General features: G+C 47.6%; 1 protein-coding gene across 4 annotated transcripts in view; it reads left to right on the top strand.

Annotated features, from left to right (window-relative positions):
• Positions 1-23,207, top strand: part of LOC146865549 (baculoviral IAP repeat-containing protein 1-like) — an 851,823-nt gene that overhangs the window by 543,279 nt on the left and 285,337 nt on the right. For all 4 annotated transcript variants that reach the window (XM_085632363.1, XM_085632364.1, XM_085632365.1 and 1 more), the window contains exon 11: positions 7,920-10,070. In XM_085632363.1, the coding sequence (XP_085488489.1) occupies positions 7,920-10,070 (2,151 nt within the window). The remainder of the gene's footprint in view (positions 1-7,919; positions 10,071-23,207) is intronic.

The following is a 23,207-nucleotide window of genomic DNA, read 5'->3' on the forward strand; positions in this document are numbered from 1 at the left end:
CCATCCGTAGAGCCAGGGGTACTAGCAGTCCCTGCCCAGAATCAGCTCAAGCCCAGTGCTGGAGCAGAAGATTCGGGCTAAGTGGGTACACTAACCTCCCAATGGCAGGTCTCGCTAAGCATGTATTGGAGTGAGAGGACTCCTTCAGGGCACAGACAGGGGGGTGCACAGCCACAATTCTGGCCAGCACTCTTGTGGACTCTATATGGTGGATTGTGCCGACTGCAAGTTGGGTTGAGAGGACCCCTCCCGGGCAGAGATAGATCGCTGTGGATCAGCAGTGTCAGCCAGAATTTAAATTGTCTCTTTGTGGCACTCTCTGACCTCTGGGCTCCACTCTGTTCTATTCGCTGCACTAGGCCTTGCGCTGCCATCTCACCCGCATCTGGAGCGCTGTGCTGGGAAGTTCAAAGCACTCCCTACTCCGCGGCTATCTTCACCACCGCGGCCTCACCACAGACGGGCTTCAACAGGCATGTGACTCCGCGGACCAGGCCCCAGGATTGCCGCACCCGGAGATATGCCGTTCGCCAGGCCCAATTGATCAGGACCGACAGAAACTGGGATCAGTAGTAGTGCGGGTGAGCCCCTGGCGGCAGGCTGGGCATGTCTCCCCCAGACACCACAGTACCGTATGTCCTGGCGCCAGGGCTGATGGATGTGGAGGTGCGGATTAGTTTGCGATCTACGCTTGGCTGCATGGTCCTAGTCGGAGGACCGCGCGTTTGCCCAGGCCGCACAAGTCCAATAGCGGGGCCTCCAGGAACCCGCTTCCGCCTTTTGCAGTGATCGCGAACCTCCTGGCCCGGCGTACCTTGCGTCTGGTCAGTCCGGCCCACGCCCTCCAGACTCTCGTGCCACCCGCCGGCCTGGTTCAGTGCTGGGGAGCAGTCGTCATCGCAGAAGCCGTGCCCGGGCTGGATAATCGTTGAGAGTCCTCGAGATCTCCGGGGCTGGCTCCTCACTGTAAACGCCCCAGCGGCGGCCACGTCAGCTCAGTACGTAGGCGTCGAGAGTGGGCCGCACCGGCGTCTGATCCTCTAGGCGCCCAAATTCCGGCAACAGCTCACCAATCAAGAGTGCTACACCAGCGCTTTGCGTACCGCAGGTCATGGCATGCAGGGAGTGCACGGATAACAGAATAATTACAATCAATCAACAAAGCTTTATTTCGACACGTGATGTCATAAAAGCACAAAATACATAAAAACAATTACAAATTCATTATTTTTAAAACATGTCGTAAGAAAAATCCAATTTGAAATATACAATAAATATCTAAAAAATGTATTAAATTACACAGCTTTGGGGATTAAAAACGATAGTTTAAAAAATTTAATTAAAACTGATAAATCTTTGCCTGATTAGCCATGCCCAACCTAAAAATTTGGCCACTCCACAAACTAAAGTGGTGTTGGTAGTGGTTTTAAGGATTCGCATGGCAACAATGTGATCCCTTGTTCCTAAAAGTAAACAGACGGGTCTAAGCCATTTCGTCCTAGGTAGTAGATAGGCTGGGCATGCAAAGAAGAAGTGAGAGACGTTTTCAGTGGCGCCAAGACAGAATGGACAGTCAGGGAGGGTCTTGTGGGGGGGTTTCCACTTGCTAGTATGATTACGTAATGGGAGCGTCCCGAACCTAAACTGAATGAAGAGCGACCTATCCTTGGGCTTAGTAATAAAATCAAGGTATGGTTCTAAGAGGATAGTTGATTTGTGTTGATAAAAAACCTCTGTCAGCCTTCCAATATTGGGATCTCTTTGTTCCGAAACATCCACCCAAGCCCAGAATGCTCGCTTAACTTCCACCTTCGATAATGGTGCCCCCGCTGGCCAAACGGTTGTAAGGCCGGTTGCGATCAGAAGTTTTTTTGTGTTTGTGAGCCACTCAATTTTGTGGGCTCCTTGCATGTTCATGACCTCCCTGAGCCCTTCAACATAGTTAGAGAGCTCAGGGGTTCGCCACAACCGCGCCCAATATAACAGAGGGCGAAGGGTGGCTAGATCCCTAATTGAGCGCCTACCAAAGTCGCTAAGGAGTGGTTTAGTCGGGGTACCCCTAGGGAGTGATACAAGTTCCCTAAAGAACTTGTTTTCGCTGGTCACAAGTGAGTCAACACAGCTGTAGCCCCATAATTCGGCGCCGTAGAGAGCGCTACCCACCGCCTTTGCAGCATAGATGTTTAGTACTGGGGTAATAGGTTTAGAGGTAGAGGCCCGAAATTCCTTTCCCAAGGCACCAGTAACTCTTTTAAGATTAAGTGCCATTTTATCTATATGGGGCTGCCATCTGAGCCTGTCGGAGATTCTGATTCCCAGATAGTCAAACTCTCCGACGCGCTCAAGTGGTTTCCCTTCTAGGGTCAGAATAGAACCAGAGGATTTTGAAGGATTGAAGTAGAGGAGTTTGGTCTTGGCGGTATTGATGACGAGGCCTCTTTGCTCACAGAACAGAGAAAAACGCTGTAACAGCTTCTGTAAACCAGACGGAGTTTTTGAAATTAAAAGAGTGTCGTCTGCGAAAAGAAGTGCGGGAACTTTATCACCCGCCAGAGCGGGAACGTCCGCTTCAACTTCAAGCAGAAAAGAGACCACGCCATTCACAAATAGTGTAAAAAGAGTTGGTGCCATGACGCACCCTTGTCGAACCCCTCTATTCACTGGTATTTTTTTGGTTTTCTGGCCCTGTGTCCCCCATCTAATACAGGCAAAGTTCTCTTCATGCATTCGGATGAGGAGTTTCAGGATGTAGGAAGGGATACCCAGCTCCTCCAAAATCGACCACAAACGATCGCGGGGGACCAAATCGAAGGCGGTCTTAAGGTCAATGAACGCAAGGTATAAAGCACCCTTGCTGATGGTGACCGTCTTCCAGTAAAGAAGCATTAACCTGAATGCTTGGTCAATGGTGCTGGTGCAGACCCTAAAACCCGCCTGGAACTTGGCTAGAATCCCTTTCTCGTCCACCCAAGAATGTATCCTCTCCAGAAGTACCCTACCGACCAACTTCTGGCCAGAATCAATTAAGCTGATTGGGCGATAATTCGCCGGGTCTCCCCTTGAGCCCTTCTTGAAGATGGGGATTACTTCTGCACCCTTCCATGACTCCGGCACCGGGGATCCGCTCAATAGACTGTTAATATAGATGGTAAAAAACACAGCCCAGCCCTTTGGATTGGCTTTGAAAAGATCTCCCGGAATGCCGTCAGGACCTGGTGCCTTGGCAGATACAATTTTGTCAATGGCAATTTGAACCTCTTTCTCCTCAACACTTGGGAATAAAATATGGTCATGGAATTTTACTACAGACCCTGGGCTGGTGGGCTGGTCTACCACAACCTCAGGACCTGCGTACAAATTCTTGAAGTGGTTAAACCATTCCCCATCCGTGATGTGGTTAGGAATTTGCGCCTGGGCACAGCAGGATGATCTTCTCATGATGGACCAAAATAGCTCGCCATTTTTTGCATGGCTCGCTAATTTCAGTGAAACCCAACGCTGTTCTTCCCAGTCTTTTTTGGCGCATGCGAGGGCTTGCCTATAAAGCAACCTCGCTTGCCTAACCTCACCGGGATTATTGGATTTGATTGCAGAGATTAGGCGATTTTTCTTTGTTCTGCAATCTTTATTGAACCAATCATTCTCTCTCTCAACTCTGGGGTTTGGTTTTTTCCTATGGTCAATAAACAATGCCCCAATTGCATTCATAGAATCCACATAGACTTTAGTATGACTAGAGTTATCCTCGGATAGTAAAGAAAGCCTGGTGGTGTAGTCAGCGAGGGTATTCTCTAGCGCAAGAAGTTTAATGTCACTGAGGGCAATTTTGGACCATTTGAGGAATCTACCACAGTTAGAAGGCTCAAGCTTCTTGGTCAACAACTGTGTACCTGGTTGAGGTGAAATAGCCTGTCTATGCCAGACTTCTCGCATGATGAGGGACAGGGGGTTGTGGTCGCTGGATGTTGATGGTATTACAACCATATCAACGACAAATTTCCATCCCCTCCTGTCAATTAGAATATAATCTATTCTACTTTGACTGCCAACTCTGTTAAAAGTATTAGCGCCCACTAAATCAGAAGGGGTGCGCCCATTGACAGCTCTTAAACCGAATTCTAACGCTAAGGCATTCATTTGAATTACAGCAGGAGTCCATCTTTTTACGGGGTTTAAGGAGAGTAGGGGGATATTCCATCTAGTGTCCTCGTCATGTGCGCCCAGTATATCTTCTGTGGCAAGTGGTTCAAAAGAACAATTGAAATCACCGGCGACAAGAAGATAAGAGTTCGAGGTGCATGCAGAAAGTATCTCTGAGAGGGCTGTAATGGTAAGCGACTTAGCGCCCCCTTGAGTGCCACGAGAATAAACATTAAAAAGTTCCCAGGGTGGACTGCTCTGAGTGTCTTTGATAATGAGTCTCATTATATCAGGCGTAGAGCGACCATCAATGGTGACCTTCAAGTTGAGATCTGCCCTGATCCAGACCATGAGGCCCCCGGAAGGGCGCCCACGGCCTGACGAGAAAGCTGGTATAGAAAAGCAACAAAACCCCGATTTATATATTGGATCGACACTCCAGGTTTCCTGGAAGATACATATATCATGTTCTTCTATGAATGCGTTCCAGTCAGGGAGGTCTAGCTTGTTACGTAGACCAGCTATGTTCCAAGAGACAATCTTAAGAAGGCTAGGTGTAGTCACCCCGGGAGTTGAAGCGCTTGAAAAATAAATTTGAGGGGGGTCAGGACTAATAATGGACCTCGTCGGGCTCGTTAACATGATTGATGAATTCGAGCCCAAATGATCAATCACTAAAGTGGGCTCTAGGGGACAACTTACTGAGAGAAGCGGAGGAGAGGCTGGGGTAACTTTACTGTCCTCCAGTCAGTCGACAGCCTCGAGACTGCTAAAACGGTTTGCTGTAGGAATAAGGTCTAAGGGCGGCAGATGTATAGGCCAACTCCCCAGTGGAGGGCCTCTCCCTTTTCTATGTACAACTGTCCATGGTTCTGTGAAGTGGCCAGGGGGATAGAAATAGGTTAAGGGGAGAGTTGAAATGCATGATCCTATGGTGGTCGACCCCAGTTGCAAATATGCTCAACTGCTTTGGTGTCCTTAAAGTTAATTAGGATACAATCCCCCTTTATGTTTTTGGCTAAGTGGCCTACCCATGGGACCCGTCGTACCATAAGAATTTTGGCGCTGATGTGCGGTGGTAATGGTCTATTTGTGTTGAGCCAATACACAACCCTATTCCTTAGGGTTGCGGGTGACTCGACTGCATTACTCTCCAGTTCAGGCACTCCTGCCAAAATTACAACGTATGGGGCTGTTTCAGGAGGTAAATTGGGAGTATTAGCCATAATTGAAGACTCTGATATTAAAGGCCTAGCAGCCTCTTTTAAATCTGTTTTACTGGACAAAATGGGGTTCCTTGGGTTGCCTGCTCTGGTGGGCATATTTGGTGTAGTTAGGGGTTGGCTTTCAATTTGGGCTGATGGTAAAGCTTTGGGGACCAACGGGGCTTTCTTAGCTCTAGGGTTGGCAGATGGATTTGGGGCCTCTAAACTAGGAGTGGTGCTTGGTGCGATGGACAAACCCCCTAGGATACATTCAATCCTGGCTAGATGTTTTTCGATTTTGAGTAATCTGTCCTGCACAGGACAAAGAGAGGACCTGATTAAATCCCGTATGTCATGCAAGCGCAATAGGTCAGGGGTCCCTCCCTTAGCCACTACGCTTTGCCCTTCTCCCTCCTCCTGGCTCATTATCCTTATTGGTGTTAAACTGGATTGGGGAACAGAGTCATCCAGTGGGGCCCCCTGAAAGGGATGCTCATTGACATCAGGGGTTTTGTTCAGTTTTCCCGTTTGGTTTGGCACCTTATGTTTGCTTTTAGAGTATTTGCCCTTTCTGCCGATATTGGGTGGGCGCCCTTGTTTGGTTTTGGGAATAGCCCCCAAGTTACGCTCCCGAAGCTGCCTGGTGCTACACTCCGGGGCTGTGCTAGGGGCAGACGGCAGTGGGCAAGGAGACAATAACAAAGAGTCGAGGACCATAGACTGGTCTTCCACTAGAGTATCAGCAACCGTTCCGCTAGCTGGCAGGTCCTGGGCTGATGGATCTGTGTCAGATCTAACTGAGCTTGTGGGAGATAAAGTTTGACGTGCTGGAGATCGAGCATTAGCAAGGTATCCCAGGGAGGACCTTCTGGCAGCTGCCAGATCCTGGGAGACGCGGCGCTCCAGAAGCATTATTTCTTGATCAATGACACAATTAACTTTAGTAACAAATTGGTCCATTGTCCCCGTGAGATGAGCATTTGCCGCCCTGACTTTGCTGTCCTTCGGTGGCATGATAATGGCCAATAGAATGAGCTACAAGGTAGGCTTAGATGAGGTGGTGTGCGGGAAACGTTAGAGGGGTTGCCCAGCCCAGTCCGTTCCGGGCAGTGACGGGCAAGGACGGGCCCGCCCTTGTCCCGGGCTTCGCCCGCGCGCGTCCCGCGCTGCGGTGTTGCTAATGGCCTGATATAGGGCCCGGGCGCTGCGTGATGACGTCTGCAGCGCGCGCCGGGCGCTAGGGCCTCTGGGTGGTGTAGTTTTCCCGTGCCGTTCCCCTCACGGCGACGATGCAGGCGAGGATTTGGTGGGTAGAGACAAGCGTGCCCCTCTCAAATGCCGTTCCCCTCACGGCAGACTCCAAGACAGAAAAAGGGAATCCTTCGGCCAGGAAAATGCGCGTCCCGCGCTGCGGTGTTGCTAATGGCCTGATATAGGGCCCGGGCGCTGCGTGATGACGTCTGCAGCGCGCGCCGGGCGCTAGGGCCTCTGGGTGGTGTAGTTTTCCCGTGCCGTTCCCCTCACGGCGACGATGCAGGCGAGGATTTGGTGGGTAGAGACAAGCGTGCCCCTCTCAAATGCCGTTCCCCTCACGGCAGACTCCAAGACAGAAAAAGGGAATCCTTCGGCCAGGAAAATAATTACGGATTGTTACGATGGCTCGTGGAACTCACTCAGAGCGCGGCCATCTTGAGCCTCGGCGAGCTTCGCACCCCCCTTTTTTTGGAAGTTTTATACAGCGCAAACTCGAGCCACAGATATCAGAGTGCTTTACATGTGTTCTAGTTGCATTACAGACAGACACATTTATTTTCTGTTAGGCACGGGGAGATAAAGTGATTTGTCTGGAATCACAGGATGTTGAGCGTCCTTGCTGAGACTCGAACCCGGTTCCCCAGCTTCGAGGTTGACCACTCTAGCTGTTAGGCCACATCCTCTCCCTAACTATAGCTTTCATCAACTAGTGAAAAGAAAATCACCAAAAGGTCAAATTGCAGAGAGAATGTACATGGAAAGTAAGCTGTTGTATGTGATGTATGCGATGAGTGACCACTGGTGCGTATTCATCTGTTGCGCAGGGAATTGACTTGGCCTGGATCCTGAATCACGCCAATGTCACCTACGTAACCAGGTTACCTAAACTGCTGAGCACCTGCTATAACAGTGTCCTTTGATGCAATACATTTAGTTTTCATCATATTAAATTGCTTTATTATTTGATTAAACAAATAAACATATTTAAACTGGAAAGTAGAGGCCTCTTAGATTTAACCTCATTTGAAACAATAGTACAGCATTCAACCCAAGTAACCATTTTGCTGCCTGGGTTTGCCTGATCTTTACAAAGCCTTTCTTGCCTCACATATGGTCAGCCTTAAATCTTGCCATCATGTAATTTTCATGCATGATTTTTTTAAACAGTGTTATCATCATGCATGCATTTCCAGCATTACATATCTTTCTTCAACAGACCTTCATGCAGTCCAAGCTCAGGCACTAACAAGTTCATGTATGTTTTACTCATTCTCACTTCGTCTTTATCATATTATTTTATTTTTATTTTTTGCTTTACAGGTACGCCCCTTGACACTGAGCATTGGTCAGAAGATGTGCGAAACCTGCATGGGCTGCTGACCCGAGCGTATGGGGATGCTTCGTTTAGTAAAATCTCATCCTTTGGAGATTCTACTTCTGTTGCGATCGATTTGACAACGCTCTTTGGAGATCAGGTTATTGTCGCTAAAGACACCAGCTATCAGCGTATCAAGCGGCTTACCTTCCCAGAGGTCCTCCCAGAGCTGGAATCCATCACTATGATTGAAGGTGCAGCAGGCAGCGGGAAGACTGCTCTCCTAAGGAAGATTGCAATTCTCTGGGCCTCCGGAAGCTGTCCTATGTTAAACAGGTTCAGGCTTGTGTTCTACCTCTCCCTTAGCTCCACAGGAAGGGAGCACAGTCTGTCTGACATGATCAATAAACAGCTGCTAAAGTCCACAGGAGCACTGACAGAAGCCAGCCTGAAGGAAATTATCCAGTGCCTAAAGAACCAGGTTTTATTTCTTTTTGATGATTATGGAGAGAGAGAATCAATTCCAGAAATTATAGAAGAAATAATTCACAAAAACCACATAAACAAAGTATGTGTTTTTCTTGCAGCATGCAGCAGCTGCAGTGGCAGTGTGAGGAAGAATGCAAATACAGTGCTGAACTTCCTGAAGTTTCCTGTGTACAGTACGGTGTATATGCTAAAAAATCTATTTTCACACAATTTAAAACTGGTGCGTGCATTTAGTCAGGAATTAGCAACATCTACAACCATGCAAGCAGCTTTTGCCACTCCTCTTTGTGCAGTTGCACACTGTGCTTCTTGGGTTCAATACCCAGGAACTAGAATATTCAGAGAATCCCATATCTTCCAATCATACCTGATGTACAGTACATTCAAACTCTCTGCAGAAAGACAAACGGCGAAGGGTGTGATTGCCGTATGTGGCGATCTAGCTCTAGAAGGCGTTTTTAAGGCTCGCTTTGATTTCAGTGATGAAAACCTCTCTGAGGCTGGTGTCAATGGTGACGATGCCCTCAGGATCGGTCTGTTAAATAAATTCACTGCCCAAAGGCTTCGTCCGGTTTACAGGTTCTTGAACCCTTCATTCCAAGAGTTTGTGGCTGCGGTCAGAATGAGTGAACTCCTGGCATCTGAAAACCAAGAAGTCTTGGAGAAAGGATATCAATACTTACACCAAATAAACACATTTCGGGAAATAGTGGGTCGCTATCACTTTCTTTTAATCTATGCTACTGGGATCCCTTCTAAAGCAACACCTAAAATCCTATCCCACCTATTAAACTTAATGGATAACAAAGCAGCCTTGGAGACTCCAAAAGGGGATCGAAAACATTTGCAGCATCATCCTGATCTAGCAGACAAGGAACAAATTCTGACAACGGTTCTGAGCCAAAACGTTGCTCCAGCATTGCGTCAAATGTATTTATTAGATCTGTTGCTTTTTTTTGCCATGAATGTATCCGAATCACACACTGATGTCTCAAGTGTCATCACCACCATAATAGAATTCCTTAAAGGGAAAACCCTCTCATTTAATCCGACCTCCTCTGATTATCACCCCAAGTCAATACTTAGATTCATAGGAAATCATCCAGAAAGCCTAAGGTTGCTTAGCAGCATAGACGTTATTTTAATGGATTCTTTCAGAGTGCCACTGTTAGATTTCTCTGCTATGATGCCATATTTAGCTAGACTGGAACCCCAGACTGTTGGGTCAGATTACTCCATGGGATTGGATATTGGTACTGAATTGTTACAGAACCTCAAACGTCTAACCGAGCAGATAGATCAGTTTAGTCCATTTCTCAAAAGCAATGTTGGAATTAAGGACTCCTTTGCCAGAGCCTTTCTCCCTGCTCAGGGCTATCAAGTAAAGCTCATGACAATTAAAGCAACTCAGCAGAAGCCATTTTCAGAAAGAGACTGTAGGAATCTCGAAGTATTGCTCGCGGCTGCAGGGCACATAGAGCTCCACCTGTGTCAGACCTGTGGATTTGTAGAAAGTATCAAATCAGCCATTGAGCACTTCCGGGACTCCTTCATCAAATGCCACATTCAGAGTTCTCAACTAAACAATGAGGAGCAGAACACCATCCTCTCGATGACGTCAATGGAATCTCTTGTTATTCACGGCGAGCAGGATGCACACATCCCAGGTACCCCATTAATGCCCTTTTTTCATTCATTGAATGTCCAATGTAAATGCCCCTCGCACTCAACATATGAAGACCTTACTTGTAGTTAAGAGAAGAATACAGTTTTTTAAAGGCAGAGACAAAAAAAATCACGAAAAGCAAAAGAAAAGAACCATGCAAATATAAATATATGCATATTTTCTATGAAATGTACAGCTGAAGGGGGGTTACATTAATAGTGCAAAATCTGAAAAGCTACAAAAGCACCAGTAAAGGAAAGTACGCTCCCTTGACTCCCTCAAATAACTTCTTGTGACTTCACAGAGTGTCAAAGATGGCATCATAAATTACATCATTTATGATTCCTTTAGGTGGAGAGGCAGATGGCGAGCTGAGCTCGTACTGCTGCTTAAGAACCGGACCTAAACAAATTAGATTTTGTGATAATCTTTTAATGATGTAGAACTTAAGGAAATCTGCCTTCGTTGGGTTGCTCTTAAGATGGGTTAAACACATCCAATGCTGAATGAGTGACCGATTTTGAGTTGAAGGATGTCGTGGATAGTGGAGATTGTTAGATAGAGTTGTGGGCAGTGACGGCCGGTGCAGGTAAGAGTGGTCAGGTGGGTGGACGGGGATAGTCGACAGATGGCGTAGAGGGAAAATAAAATTTAAAAAAAGAAAACCACTTACGTTGCGCTCGCCCCATCACTTACTCGGCGATGTGGCGAGCGCAAGGTAAGTGGCTTTCTTTTTTTAAATTTTATTTTCCCTCGTCATCGTCTGTCGACTCCCCCCCCCACGTCACCGCCTAACGGCTTTTACCTGCACCGACCGTCACTGGTTGTGAGTTGTTGGTGTATTGAAGTAATTTGATGCTATTGTCAGTACGTAGTACTCCAAATGATTTCATGGAGAGACTGAAAATGATAGGGACAGGATTGAGCCCTGGGCAGTGTGCAGGAGATAGATAGGGGGATATTTACAAACAAATGTCGGAGTGCAGTGTTACTCCAAAATTAATAATACTGCGTTCTGACATTTTTTAAGCGCAGGGATGCGCTGTATTTACAAAAATACGGGGCACCCCAGCATTTCCCCTAGTGCTGGTGGTAAAGAAAGCTGCCTAGCGCCAGTGCAGTCACCCTTTTGCCATGTTGCAAGGGTACCTGTACTGCAGGGGGGACACCTTCCTGCACATAAGCAATCTTAACAGGCGATTTGCTCTATACATGTGTGCTGTAGAATGCAGCACATGTGGAAAGAGCCATATATGAGGAAAAATAAAACATTTCTCCTAGTATTGCTAGTTTAAGACCAGGTATTTCCTGGTCTTATTTTTGGCACTGCCTCATCCCTTGTAAAAATGGGGCAGCATCAAAAATCAATGGGTGTTGGGGCGGAACGCCCACTGCAACACCCATTGCATGACCCTTTCATGCTAAGTGTTGCATAAAGGGGCATTATTAACAAGGTAAGTGTAAATAAGGCGAATGAGGTAACGCCACCAGAATGTCAAAATAAGTGGCGTTTTGGTGGTGTTAACTCCTTCTACATATGCCCCATACTTTCTAGAATCTTTGGATTTCCAGTTTGACAAATTAGTGGTGGTTGTTTGAGGTAGGAAATTAACCATTGCCAGACCATGTCAGAGAACCACATGCATGTTTACAGAATGTGGAGTATCACTTGATCAATTGAATTAAAGGCAGCAGAAAGTTAGATTAAGGGACACAATCATTAATATAGGCGATGAGGAAGGCATCCGAAGGTTGGCAGTCTCTGTGTTGAAGCCAGGTCTGAAACTAGATTGGTTGTCCTGTAGGAGGTTATTCCTTCTGATTTAATCTTGTAATAGAATGAAAGCTGTTTTTGAGCTGCTTACCATTAAAACATAGAACTGTGTGTAGTGTATAATCAAGCACAAGGTAACAAATACTCGAGCGGGCTGCTGCTAAGTCCAGGCAAAGAAATTGAAATAATATCAAATTGTGTTGAAATACAAAACTCATATGACCGTCTCCTGCCTTTTTGTGAATCTAGATACAACATTCCTTTGAGGTATATTCCCTTGGTCAGCAAAATAAATAAAATGCAGTTGCATCAAAAACGTATTTAATATTCTGTAGGAGAGTAGGATCTGCACTTATGTTGCCCCCACTTTTTTCTGATGTTAACACTGGTTTGGTACAGGGGCTGAACCATGTATTATGCCACCCCTGGGAAGCAGACTAAATCTGACACCACAGGCCTGCTACTGCAGCCTGGGTGAGGTAGTGTTAGCACTCCTCACTGAGGTATAGGTTCCTATATCTCACCATACACACACATATAAACCTATCAGTTACCCCCAAGGCAGGCCCTATCAATCCAGAGGGCAGGGTGCTTGGTTTACAATGTGAGGGGGTGCCTCTGCATGAGCAGTGCCCCGCTGCAGCTGGCAGAGTCTATTCTCTGTGGCTGTTTGTGGATGCGGTTAAACCATATACTCTTAAGTGCATTATGACCTACCGTTAAATGCTAACTTTGGAATGACTGCATCAAAACATGTCCTGTTTGGTGTCAAACAACTTGGAATCATACCCCCGCACCAGTAACTGGTGTGGGAGTATGATCCCACCCTTCTAGAGGGGACGACATGTACCCACTGTGGAAACACAGTAGAAATCTGAAAGAGACCTGGCATCACAAAATGGATGCCACCAGCACAGACACTGGGCTGCCCTCCTGCTGCTGACTGAAATTCGCAGTGGAGGAGGCCCAACAATAGGCATCCTGTCACAGGGAGGTGTCACCACCTTCCAGACATGATTTAGTGTATTGGGGCTGGGTGGGTGCACTCCTAGAGTGCTTTGAAGTCCTGCACTGGGGAAGCAGTAGGCTCCTCTGTGCATATGCCAGCTCAACCCGGTTCAGGGACTACCTGTCCCTGCTCTGGGCCGGAACTGGACAAAGGGAAGTGGGTGTAACCACCCCCTACCCTGACCCTCCCAGAGGAGTGGTCATAAAGCTAGTCCCTCCCTTTCTTTTAGTATATGATAGGGAACCCTTGCCATTGCAAACTAGATATCCCTGGACAACGATTTACAAGAAGAATCCTTGCCCTTCGATGTTCCACTACCTTTGGAAGACAGAAGAATCTCCCTTGGAGTCAAGGAGTGACTCCCCTGCTTGGCAGGCACCAATAAACTCTAATCAACCGCCAGAGACCGAAGTCCCTGCAGCCCCAGAAGTGGATTTCCTGACTTCTCGATGGCCATTGTGAGTCCCCAGCAGAGCTGAGGCGAGTGGACCCACGAGTGAAGAGGAACAGCAATACCCGGGTACTGTGCACTATTGTCGAGTGCAACCCCTTCACGACGTTCTACGAATTTGTGCATTAGACCACGTATGGTCCAAGCCTCCAGCAAGATTTTCCTTGAAAATCAGAGGCCTACCTCGTCCCGAGTGACCGTGGGCTCCTGTGAAGTGAATCCTCGCAAGGCGTCTTCGCGATCCTTTGCCCATTGACTTGTGGGTCCCCTGAAGACTTTCTCATCAAACCAAAGGGCTCCCCTAGTTGCTCCAGGCCTGCCCTCACTTACCCTGGCTGGGTGTGTCCCTCAGACCTTGCTGGTCTGCACTGCTGACTTTCTTCATTTTCCATGAGACTTGCTGCTGCCAAGGCTTGTTGGCTCCAATCTGGTTGCCGACACCTCAGTAAGCTGCACACTTCGTGGGACACACCGAATCCAGCTCCTGGTCATCCTCTACGCCTCCTGTACCTCGTGGCTGAAGAGTCAAAACACCCTTGATCACCTAAAATCACCCGACTTCCGTGGGCATCCATCTACCTGGCCCCGGGTCACGGGCAAGTGACTGTGAACACTGTCCCTTCTGCTTTCAGGTCTTCTTCATCTTGAATCCAGCCTTGGATTCCACTGGACACTTCTTCAGTCTTCACAAGCAGCAAAACTTCTTCGGCTTCCATTGAAAACGTCAACCGACCCGACACCAAAAGACACCTATGCACCCGGCTTCCCTGGGTGAGGTAACTCGTGCATTCCGGTGCTCCTGTGGGTGTTGGCCCTCAAACTACTTACCTTGTAAATGACTTGCTTGTAGACTTCCTAGAAGTACCCTTAAACTTTAAAAATTGAACCGCGACTTGCTCCATTGAAATCAGTAGGGAACCCGCAGCTGTGTTCTCACACTGCACGCCTCTCCCGTGGGTCTTTTACTTACCTGCCTTGGGTGGATTAGTGAAGCCCCAGCGATTCTACAGGCCCTAGGCCTTGTCCCCTAGCAAGTCGGCTTTCCTAAACCTCTTTTTTAGTATATGGTCTGGTACGCCCCTAGGGCCCAAGCCATATTTGTGCTTAACTTATTGTGAAACGTTGATATTTGCATATGTTCCTGACTTCTAATCTCATAAAGAGATTAGTAGAGTGTGTCTAGTAATAAATACATATATATTGGATATATATATACCTGTGTGCTGTCCTTTCATTTGGTAATTCAAGAGATTATAAGGTAAAACAAGCTGCTTTACATTCCTCTGAGACTTAGCCTGAAGGCTGCTCTCCACAGCTACCACTAGGATAGCTTTCTTTAAAAGGTTGTCTTAAACCTATCTACCATAAGAGTCGAATTGGGCTGGTGCAAGGTGGCCACTATAACTAGTGACCAGCATATGCCAGGCCAACTTCTCATTGGTGGGCAGCGTGTGGGATTCCAGCTTGCCATTGTTTTACCAGAAAATCTCTATTTGAATTACTAAATGAAAACCACTAAAGGTACTCAAGGTACATATAAAGTTAAGCTTAGTATCAATAAGTTCTACTGAACTTAGAGCTGTTTGTGAAGGGATAGCACACCCTTGCTACAGCTCAAGCTAGGATCAGTAGGCTACAAACTAGTATAGGTAGTACAACACTGCACAACACTAGAATGTCCTCAAAGGGTGGAGCCAGTGGGTCCACTCACCCTCCGTATAAGGACATGACCTTCTTTGACCTGAAGGCCATGTGTGTTGCAAGACACCTGAAGCTAGGACAGAGTCCCTCCACACTAGGCCTGATAGATCTGCTAACAACAGATTGTTGTTGGCTCTAGGAGCTAACAGATCTGAATCAGGGAGTGGGTCAATTACAGTGTCTGGGTAAGATGATGAAAATCATGATGACCAGGACTCTGTGATTGAAGGGCCAGACCCAGAAGGATCTGAACAGGACAGAGGAATTCTCCCTAAGAGAACTGACAGAGTAGAAGAGAGGGTTAGGTCCCCTTCAAGGGAATCTGACCACTCATATCACTCTGGAAGAGAATCTGTTCATCAGAGTAGCTCATACTTTAATAGAAGAGAGACCTCCACTGAAATAATGTACAAACTGCTACAGTATGAGGAAGCAAGATTTGCCCTTAAGGCCAAGCAGTTGGCATTAGATAAAGAAGCCTTTGAGCTTCAGAGAGCTTCTAGAAAAGAGGGGTTAGAACCCCCTGGTGGCAGCAACAGTGTCCCAAGGGTCAGAGATTATATCCCAGACCATAGGAACCTGTCCAAGGTTGTTCCTCCCTACCAGAGTGGGGATGATATCCACAAGTGGATAACTGCTATGGAGAGGGCCTGTAAAGTACAACAAGTCCCCCAGAAACAGTGGGCAGCAATCTTGTGGCTCTCCTTTTCAGATAAAGGTAGAGACAAGCTCCTCACTGTTAGAGAAGAGGATGCTGATGATTATGATGTCCTGAAAAGTGCATTAATAGATGGGTTTGGCTTAACCACTGAACAGTACAGGTTGAAGTTCAGAGATACCCAGAAAGCACAGAATCAGGACTGGACAGACTTTGTAGATTGTGCAATCAAGGCTCTGGAGGGTTGGCTGGTTGGTAGCAGAGTTACTGATTTTAAGGGATTGTATAATCTTATGATGAGAGAACAGATCCTTAATAACCAGTTGTTGCATCAATACCTGGTGGACTCTGATCTGACCTCTCCTCAAGAATTGGGAAAGAAGGCTGACAAATGGGTCAGAACCAGGGTGAGGCAGAAAACCCAGAACCAAGGGGGTGACACTAAGAAGCAGGATCCTAAAGGCTCTGAGAAAGGTGGGGATAAGTCAAAAGACCAGAAGTCTTCACAAGGGCCCCAAAAATCTGCATCTGGTGGGGATTCACAGACTACAAAGGGAAAAGGCCAAACGAAGCCGTGGTGCAAATTCTGTAAACAGAAAGGGCACTGGACTTCTGATTGTACCAAGTCCAAAGACCAAACCACCACCACTCCTGCCCCTAAGGCAACTGTTCCCCCTAGTACAGCTACTGGTGGAGGTGGTAATCAGAATAAGGGTGTAGTAGGGTTGACCCTGGGTTCTGAAGTGGACTCTGGCCTAGTCAGAGTACCCACTCAGGCATTGCTGGTTTGTGAGGGAGACATTGATATGTCCTTCCTAGTGAGCCCCAGTAATCTGGGCAAATACAAACAGCAGCCTGCAATAAATGGCAAACAGGCTTTGGCGTTCAGGGACACAGGTGCTAGTGTCACCATGGTGGCAGAGGATCTGGTGAACCCTGAGGAGATCATCCTGGGTGAAATGTACCAGGTTGCCAATGCAAGAAATGTCAGGACCAACCACAGTCTGGCAGTTGTGAATTTCTCCTGGGGAGGGGTAACTGGCTTCAAGAAGGTAGTAGTCAGTGCATACCTCCCTGCCGAATGTCTATTGGGCAATGATCTAGAGACTTCAGCCTGGTCTGAAGTAGAGTTATGGACTCATGCTGAGATGTTGGGCATACCTGCAGAGGTATTTGCTGTGACCAGGTCACAGGCCATAATGCATAAAGCTGAACCAGCTCTGGATCCTGAAACTATGGACCAGATGCTACCCAAGAGGAGGAGCAGTAGGGTTTAGGCAGTGCCTTCCCCTCTGTCTCAGATCTCAGATTCCCCTCCTGATGGAGGTGAAGCAGATCCTGAAGAAGGAACTGCCCCAGAGGGACTTGCGCCTGATCAGGTTGAGTTCTTGTGGGCAGGGGGGCCTTCCAGGGAAGATCTGATTAAGAAGCAACAGTGCTGCCCCTCTCTTGAACCCCTCAGACAGCAGGCTGCTGCTGAGGCTGCTGGGAGTGCTAGTGGGTCCCATAAAGTTTATTGGGATGAGGGACTCCTATATTCTGAGGTTAGAGATCCAACCCCTGGAGCCATCAGGAGGTTGGTAATACCTCAGAAGTTTAGGGGGTTCCTCTTGACCCTAGCACATGATATCCCATTGGCAGGACACTTGGGCCAAAACAAGACCTGGGATAGGCTTGTTCCACATTTTCATTGGCCACACATGTCAGAGGACACAAAGGAGTTTTGTCGCTCCTGTGTCACTGCCAAGCCAATGGCAAGTCAGGTGGCACAACAAAGGCCCCCCTGATACCACTACCTGTGGTGGGGGTTCCTTTTGAAAGGGTAGGGATTGACACTGTTGGTCCCCTTGACCCTCCCAACAGCATCTGGGTACAGGTTTATCCTGATGGTAGTGGATCATGCACCAGGTACCCAGAAGCAATTCCCCTCAGGACCACCACCGCCCCTGTTGTGGTAAGAGCCCTCATTGGAGTTTTCTCCAGAGTGGGTTTCCCTAAGAAGGTTATATCTGACAGAGGTACCAACTTCATGTCAGGGTATCTAACAGCAATGTGGAAGGAGTGTGGTGTAAGCTACAAGTTCACTACTCCCTATCACCCACAATGCAATGTGTTAGTTGAAAGGTTCAACAAAACCCTAAAGGGAATGATTAAAGGCCTCCCAGAAAAGCTTAGGCGAAAATGGGACCTTTTACTTCCCTGCCTTCTGTTTGCATACAGGGAGGTCCCACAGAAGGGGGCTGGCTACAGCCCTTTTGAACTTCTGTTTGGGCACCCTGTAAGAGGTCCAATATGTTTGGTGAAGGAGGTCTGGGAGTTACCTCTCAACCCTCCTAAACAGGATGTGATGGACTATGTACTTGGTCTCCGCTCCTGGATGGCTGAATACATGAAGAAGGCAACCAAAAGCCTGGAGGCTAGCCAAGAACTACAAAAAGCTTGGTATGACCAAAAGGCTGTACTGACTGTCTATCAGCCAGGACAGAAAGTGTGGGTGTTGGAGCCTGTGGCCCCAGCAGCTCTCCAAGACAAGTGGAGTGGCCCCCATACAATTGTTGAGAAAAAGGGAGGTCACCTACTTGATGGATCTTGGAACTCCCAGGAGCCCCCTTAGGGTGCTCCATGTCAACAGATTAAAGCCATATGTTGACAGGGCTGACATGGGCTTGCTCACGGCAACTGATGAGGAACAGGAGGAGAGTGACCCTCTCCCTGACTTGCTCTCACAGAACCCTGATGATGGGTCAGTAGATGGTGTTGCTTTGGCAAGCAGCCTCACTAACCATCAGCAAACTGAGTGCAGGCAAGTTCTGCAGCAGTTCAGACATATGTTTAGCCTGACCCCTAGTCAGACTTCCTGGTGCACCCATGAGGTGGACACTGGAGACAGTCTGCCTATTAAGAGTAAAATCTACAAGCAAACTGACCATGTCAGGGACTGTTTCAGGACTGAAGTCCAGAAAATGTTGGAACTAGGTGTGATGGAGCCTTCAGATAGCCCTTGGGCTAGTCCAGTAGTCCTTGTGCCTAAACCTCATACCCATGGTGGTAAGAAAGAAATGAGGTTTTGTGTAGACTACAGAGGCCTCAATGCAGTCACCAGGACTGATGCCTATCCAATTCCCAGGGCAGATGAGCTCATTGATACTTTGGCCTCAGCCAAATATCTGAGTACATTTGACCTAACAGCTGGCTACTGGCAAATCAAGTTAGCTGATGATGCCAAGGCCAAAACAGCATTTTCAACCCCTGGTGGGCACTACCACTTTGGGGTGATGCCCTTTGGTTTGAAAAATGCACCTGCCACTTTTCAGAGGTTGGTGAACAAAGTTCTGACAGGTATGGAAACTTATTGCTCAGCTCATCTAGATGATATTGCTGTCTTTAGTTCCACCTGGTAGGATCACCTGGTCCACCTCAGAAATGTTTTGGAGGCCCTGCAAAAAGCAGGCCTCACTATCAAGGCCACTAAGTGCCAGATAGAGCAGAGTCAGGTTATGTACCTGGGCCACCTTGTAGGTGGAGGCCAGGTCCAACCATTGCAGAGCAAAATCCAAACCATAATGGAATGGGTAGCTCCAACCACCCAGACACAGGTGAGAGCCTTTTTAGGCCTGACTGGGTAATATAGGAGGTGTGTTAAGGGATATGGATCTATAGTGACCCCCTTAAATGATCTTACATCAAAGAAAATGCCAAAAAAGGTTCAGTTGACAGCTAGCTGTCAAAAGGCATTTGACGACCTGAAGCAGGCCATGTGCACTGCCCCCATCTTACAGAGTCCAGACTACACAAAATATTCATTGTCCAAACAGATGCTTCTGAGCTGGGTGTGGGAGCTGTACTGTCTCAACTGAATGATGAAGGTCAAGACCAGCCAGTAGCTTTTATAAGCAGAAGGCTGACCCCTAGAGAGAAACGTTTGTCAGCTATAGAGAGGGAGGCCTTTTCTGTGGTGTGGGGGCCTGAAGAAGCTGAGGCCATACTTGTTTGGCACTCACTTCATAGTTCAGACTGACCACAAGCCCCTCCTATGGCTCAAACAGATGAAAGGTGAAAATCCTAAACTGCTAAGGTGGTCCATTTCCCTACAGGGGATGGACTATACAGTGGAACATAGACCTGGGACCCAACATGCCAATGCAGATGGACTTTCACGGTATTTCCACTTAGAACACAAATACTCAACTGGTCAAGGTTAGTTTAGTGTCCCTGCGTTTGGGGGGGGAGGGTTGTGTAGGAGAGTAGGATCTTCACTTATGTTGCCCCCACTTTTTTTCTGATGTTAACACTGGTTTCTGGCTATAGTCTGGCTGGGTCCCTGCTAATCAGGGCCCCAGTCTCTCTGTTCTCTCTAAACAACTTGGAGTACATATTAGGTGCACTAGTGATTGGATACTGTGGTACCTTATGAGCCCCTAGTATATGGTACCCTAGGTACCAAGGGCATAAGTACTTCACAGGCCTACCAGGGGCTGAAGCATGTATTATGCCACCCCTGGGAATCAGACTAAATCTGACACCACAGGCCTGCTACTGCAGCCTGGGTGAGGTAGTGTTAGCACTCCTTACTGAGGTATAGGTTCCTATATCTCACCATACACACACACATAAACCTATCAGTCACCCCTAAGGCAGGCCCTATCAATCCAGAGGGCAGGGTGCTTGGTTTACAATGTGAGGGGGTGCCTCTGCATGAGCAGGACCACTCTGCAGCTGGCAGAGTCTATTCTCTGTGGCTGTTTGTGGATGTGGTTAAACCATATACTCTTAAGTGCATTATAACCTACCGGTAAATGCTAACTTTGGAATGACTGCATCAAAACATGTCGTGTTTGGTGTCAAACAACTTGGAATCATTCCCCCACACCAGTAACTGATGTAGGAGTATGATCCCACCCTTCTAGAGGGGACGACATGTACCCACTGTGGAAACACAGTAGAAATCTGAAAGAGCCCTTGCATCACAAAATGGATGCCACCAGCACAGACACTAGGCTGCCCTCCTGCTGCTGACTGAAACTCGCAGTGGAGGAGGCCCAACAATAGGCATCCTGTCACAGGGAGGTGTTACCACCTTCCAGACAGGATTTAGTGTATTGGGGCTGGGTGGGTGCACTCCTAGAGTGCTTTGAAGTCCTGCACTGGAGGAGCAGTAGGCTCCTCTGTGCATATGCCAGCTCAAACCGGTTCAGGGGCTACCTGTCCCTGCTCTGGCATGAAACTGGACAAAGGGAAGTGGGTGTAACCACCCCCTACCCTGACCCTCCCAGAGGAGTGGTCATAAAGCTAGTCCCTCCCTTTCTTTTAGTATAAGATAGGGAACCCTTGCCATTGCAAACTAGATATCCCTGGACGACGCTTTGCAAGAAGAATCCTGGCCCTTCGACGTTACACTACCTTTGGAAGACAGAAGAATCTCCCTTGGAGTCAAGGAGTGACTCCCCTGCTTGGCAGGCACCAAAAAACTCTAATCAACGGTCGCAAACATTCCCGCTCCCGCTGGAGTCCGAAGTCACTGCAGCCCAGGAAGTAGATTTCCTGACTTCTCGACAGCCATTGTGAGTCCCCAGCAGAGCTGAGGCGAGTGGACCCCACGAGTGACGAGGAACAGCAATACCCGGGTACCGTGCACTATTGTCGAGTGCAACCCCTTCACGACATTCTACGAACTTATGCATTGGACCACGTGTGGTCCAACCCTCCAGCAGGATTTCCTTCGAAAATCAGAGGCCTACCTCATCCTGAGTGACCGTGGGCTCCTATGAAGTGAATCCTCACGAGGCGTCTTCGCGATCCTTTGCCCATTGGCCGGTGGGTCCCCTGAAGACTTTCTCATCAAACCAAAGGGCTCCCCTGGTTGCTCCAGGCCTGCCCTCACTTACCTTCGCTTGGTGAGTCCCTCAGACCTTGCTGGTCTGCACTGCTGACTTTCTTCATTTTCCACGAGACTTGCTGTTGCCAAGGCTTGTTGGCTCCAATCTTGTTGCCGACACCACAGTAAGCTGCACACTTCGTGGGACACGCCGCATCCAGCTTCTGGTCGTCCTCGACACCTCCTGGACCTCATGGCTGAAGAGTCAAAACACCCTTGATCACCTGAAATCACCCGACTTCCATGGGCATCCATCTTCCTGGCCCCGGGTCACGGGCAAGTGACTGTGAACACTGTCCCTTCTGCTTTCAGGTCTTCTTCATCTTGAATCCAGCCTTGGATTCCCCCGGACACTTCTTTAGTCTTCACAAGCAGCAAAACTTCTTCGGCTTCCATTGAAAACGATGACGCGACCCGACACCAAAAGACACCTATGCACCCGGCTTCCCTGGGTGAGGTAACTCGTGCACTCTGGTGCTCCTGTGGGTGTTGGCCCTCGAACTACTTACCTTGTAAGTGACTTGCTTGTAGACTTCCTAGAAGTACCCTTAAACTTTTAAAATCCAACCGCGACTTGCTCCGTTGAAATCAATAGGGAACCTGCGGCTGCGTTCTCACACTGCACGCGTCTCCCGTGGGTCTTTTACTTACCTGCCTTGGGTGGATTAGTGAAGCCCCAGCGATTCTACAGGCCCTAGGCCTTGTCCCCTTGCAAGTCGACTTTCCTAAACCTCTTTTTTAGTATATGGTCTGGTACGCCCCTAGGGCCCCAGCCATAATTGTGCTTAACTTATTGTGAAACGTTGATATTTGCATATGTTCCTGACTTCTAATCTCATAAAGAGATTAGTAGAGTGTGTCTAGTAATAAATACATATATATTGGATATATATACCTGTGTTGTGTCCTTTCATTTGGTAATTCAAGAGATTATAAGGTAAAATAAGCTGCTTTACATTCTTCTGAGACTTAGCCTGAAGGCTGCTCTCCACAGCTACCACTAGGATAGCTTTCTTTAAAAGGTTGTCTTAAACCTATCTACCATAAGAGTCGAATTGGACTGGTGCAAGGTGGCCACTATAACTAGTGACCAGCATAAGCCAGGCCAACTTCTCACATATTCCACTTAAGAAAACGAAGAAGCAGAGACCTTTTAAAATCTGATGGTTTAGCCTGCCTCAATTGCAAAACCATAATATGTTAAAGTCTGACAACCTTTGTAAACAGAGTAGAATAACAATCTAAACTTCCTTTTTGGATTGATTCTCCACCTTCTGCCTTAAACCTTTGAAAAGTTAATGATGTTTTACATCTTCATCAGGATAAGATTTGTGTGTACTTATTGTCTGTGCTTCAAAACCCCAATCTTTAGACTTTGACAAACTGGTATTCTGAAAATTTTGTCTTGCAATTGTTTTTTATTATGATTGAGTAATTAAACAATATTCATACAACATGGGTGGGAGCCACCCTTTTTCCAATTTGTTAGAACATGTGTATAAACAGGGAGATGGTGATACTATCTCTCATATAAAGAAAACTAAGAGAAAGAGGAGAAGGGGGTAGATGCGTACAGATATAGAGATTGGGATGGTGATAACTGGTAAGTATTAGAGGATATTAGGAGGCGGTGAGGCTCTGTGCTGGCTACTGCGGGAAGGGGGGAGGAG

The sequence above is a fragment of the Triturus cristatus genome, chromosome 2_1, assembly GCF_964204655.1.
Source record: "Triturus cristatus chromosome 2_1, aTriCri1.1, whole genome shotgun sequence".
Lineage (NCBI taxonomy): Eukaryota > Metazoa > Chordata > Amphibia > Caudata > Salamandridae > Triturus > Triturus cristatus.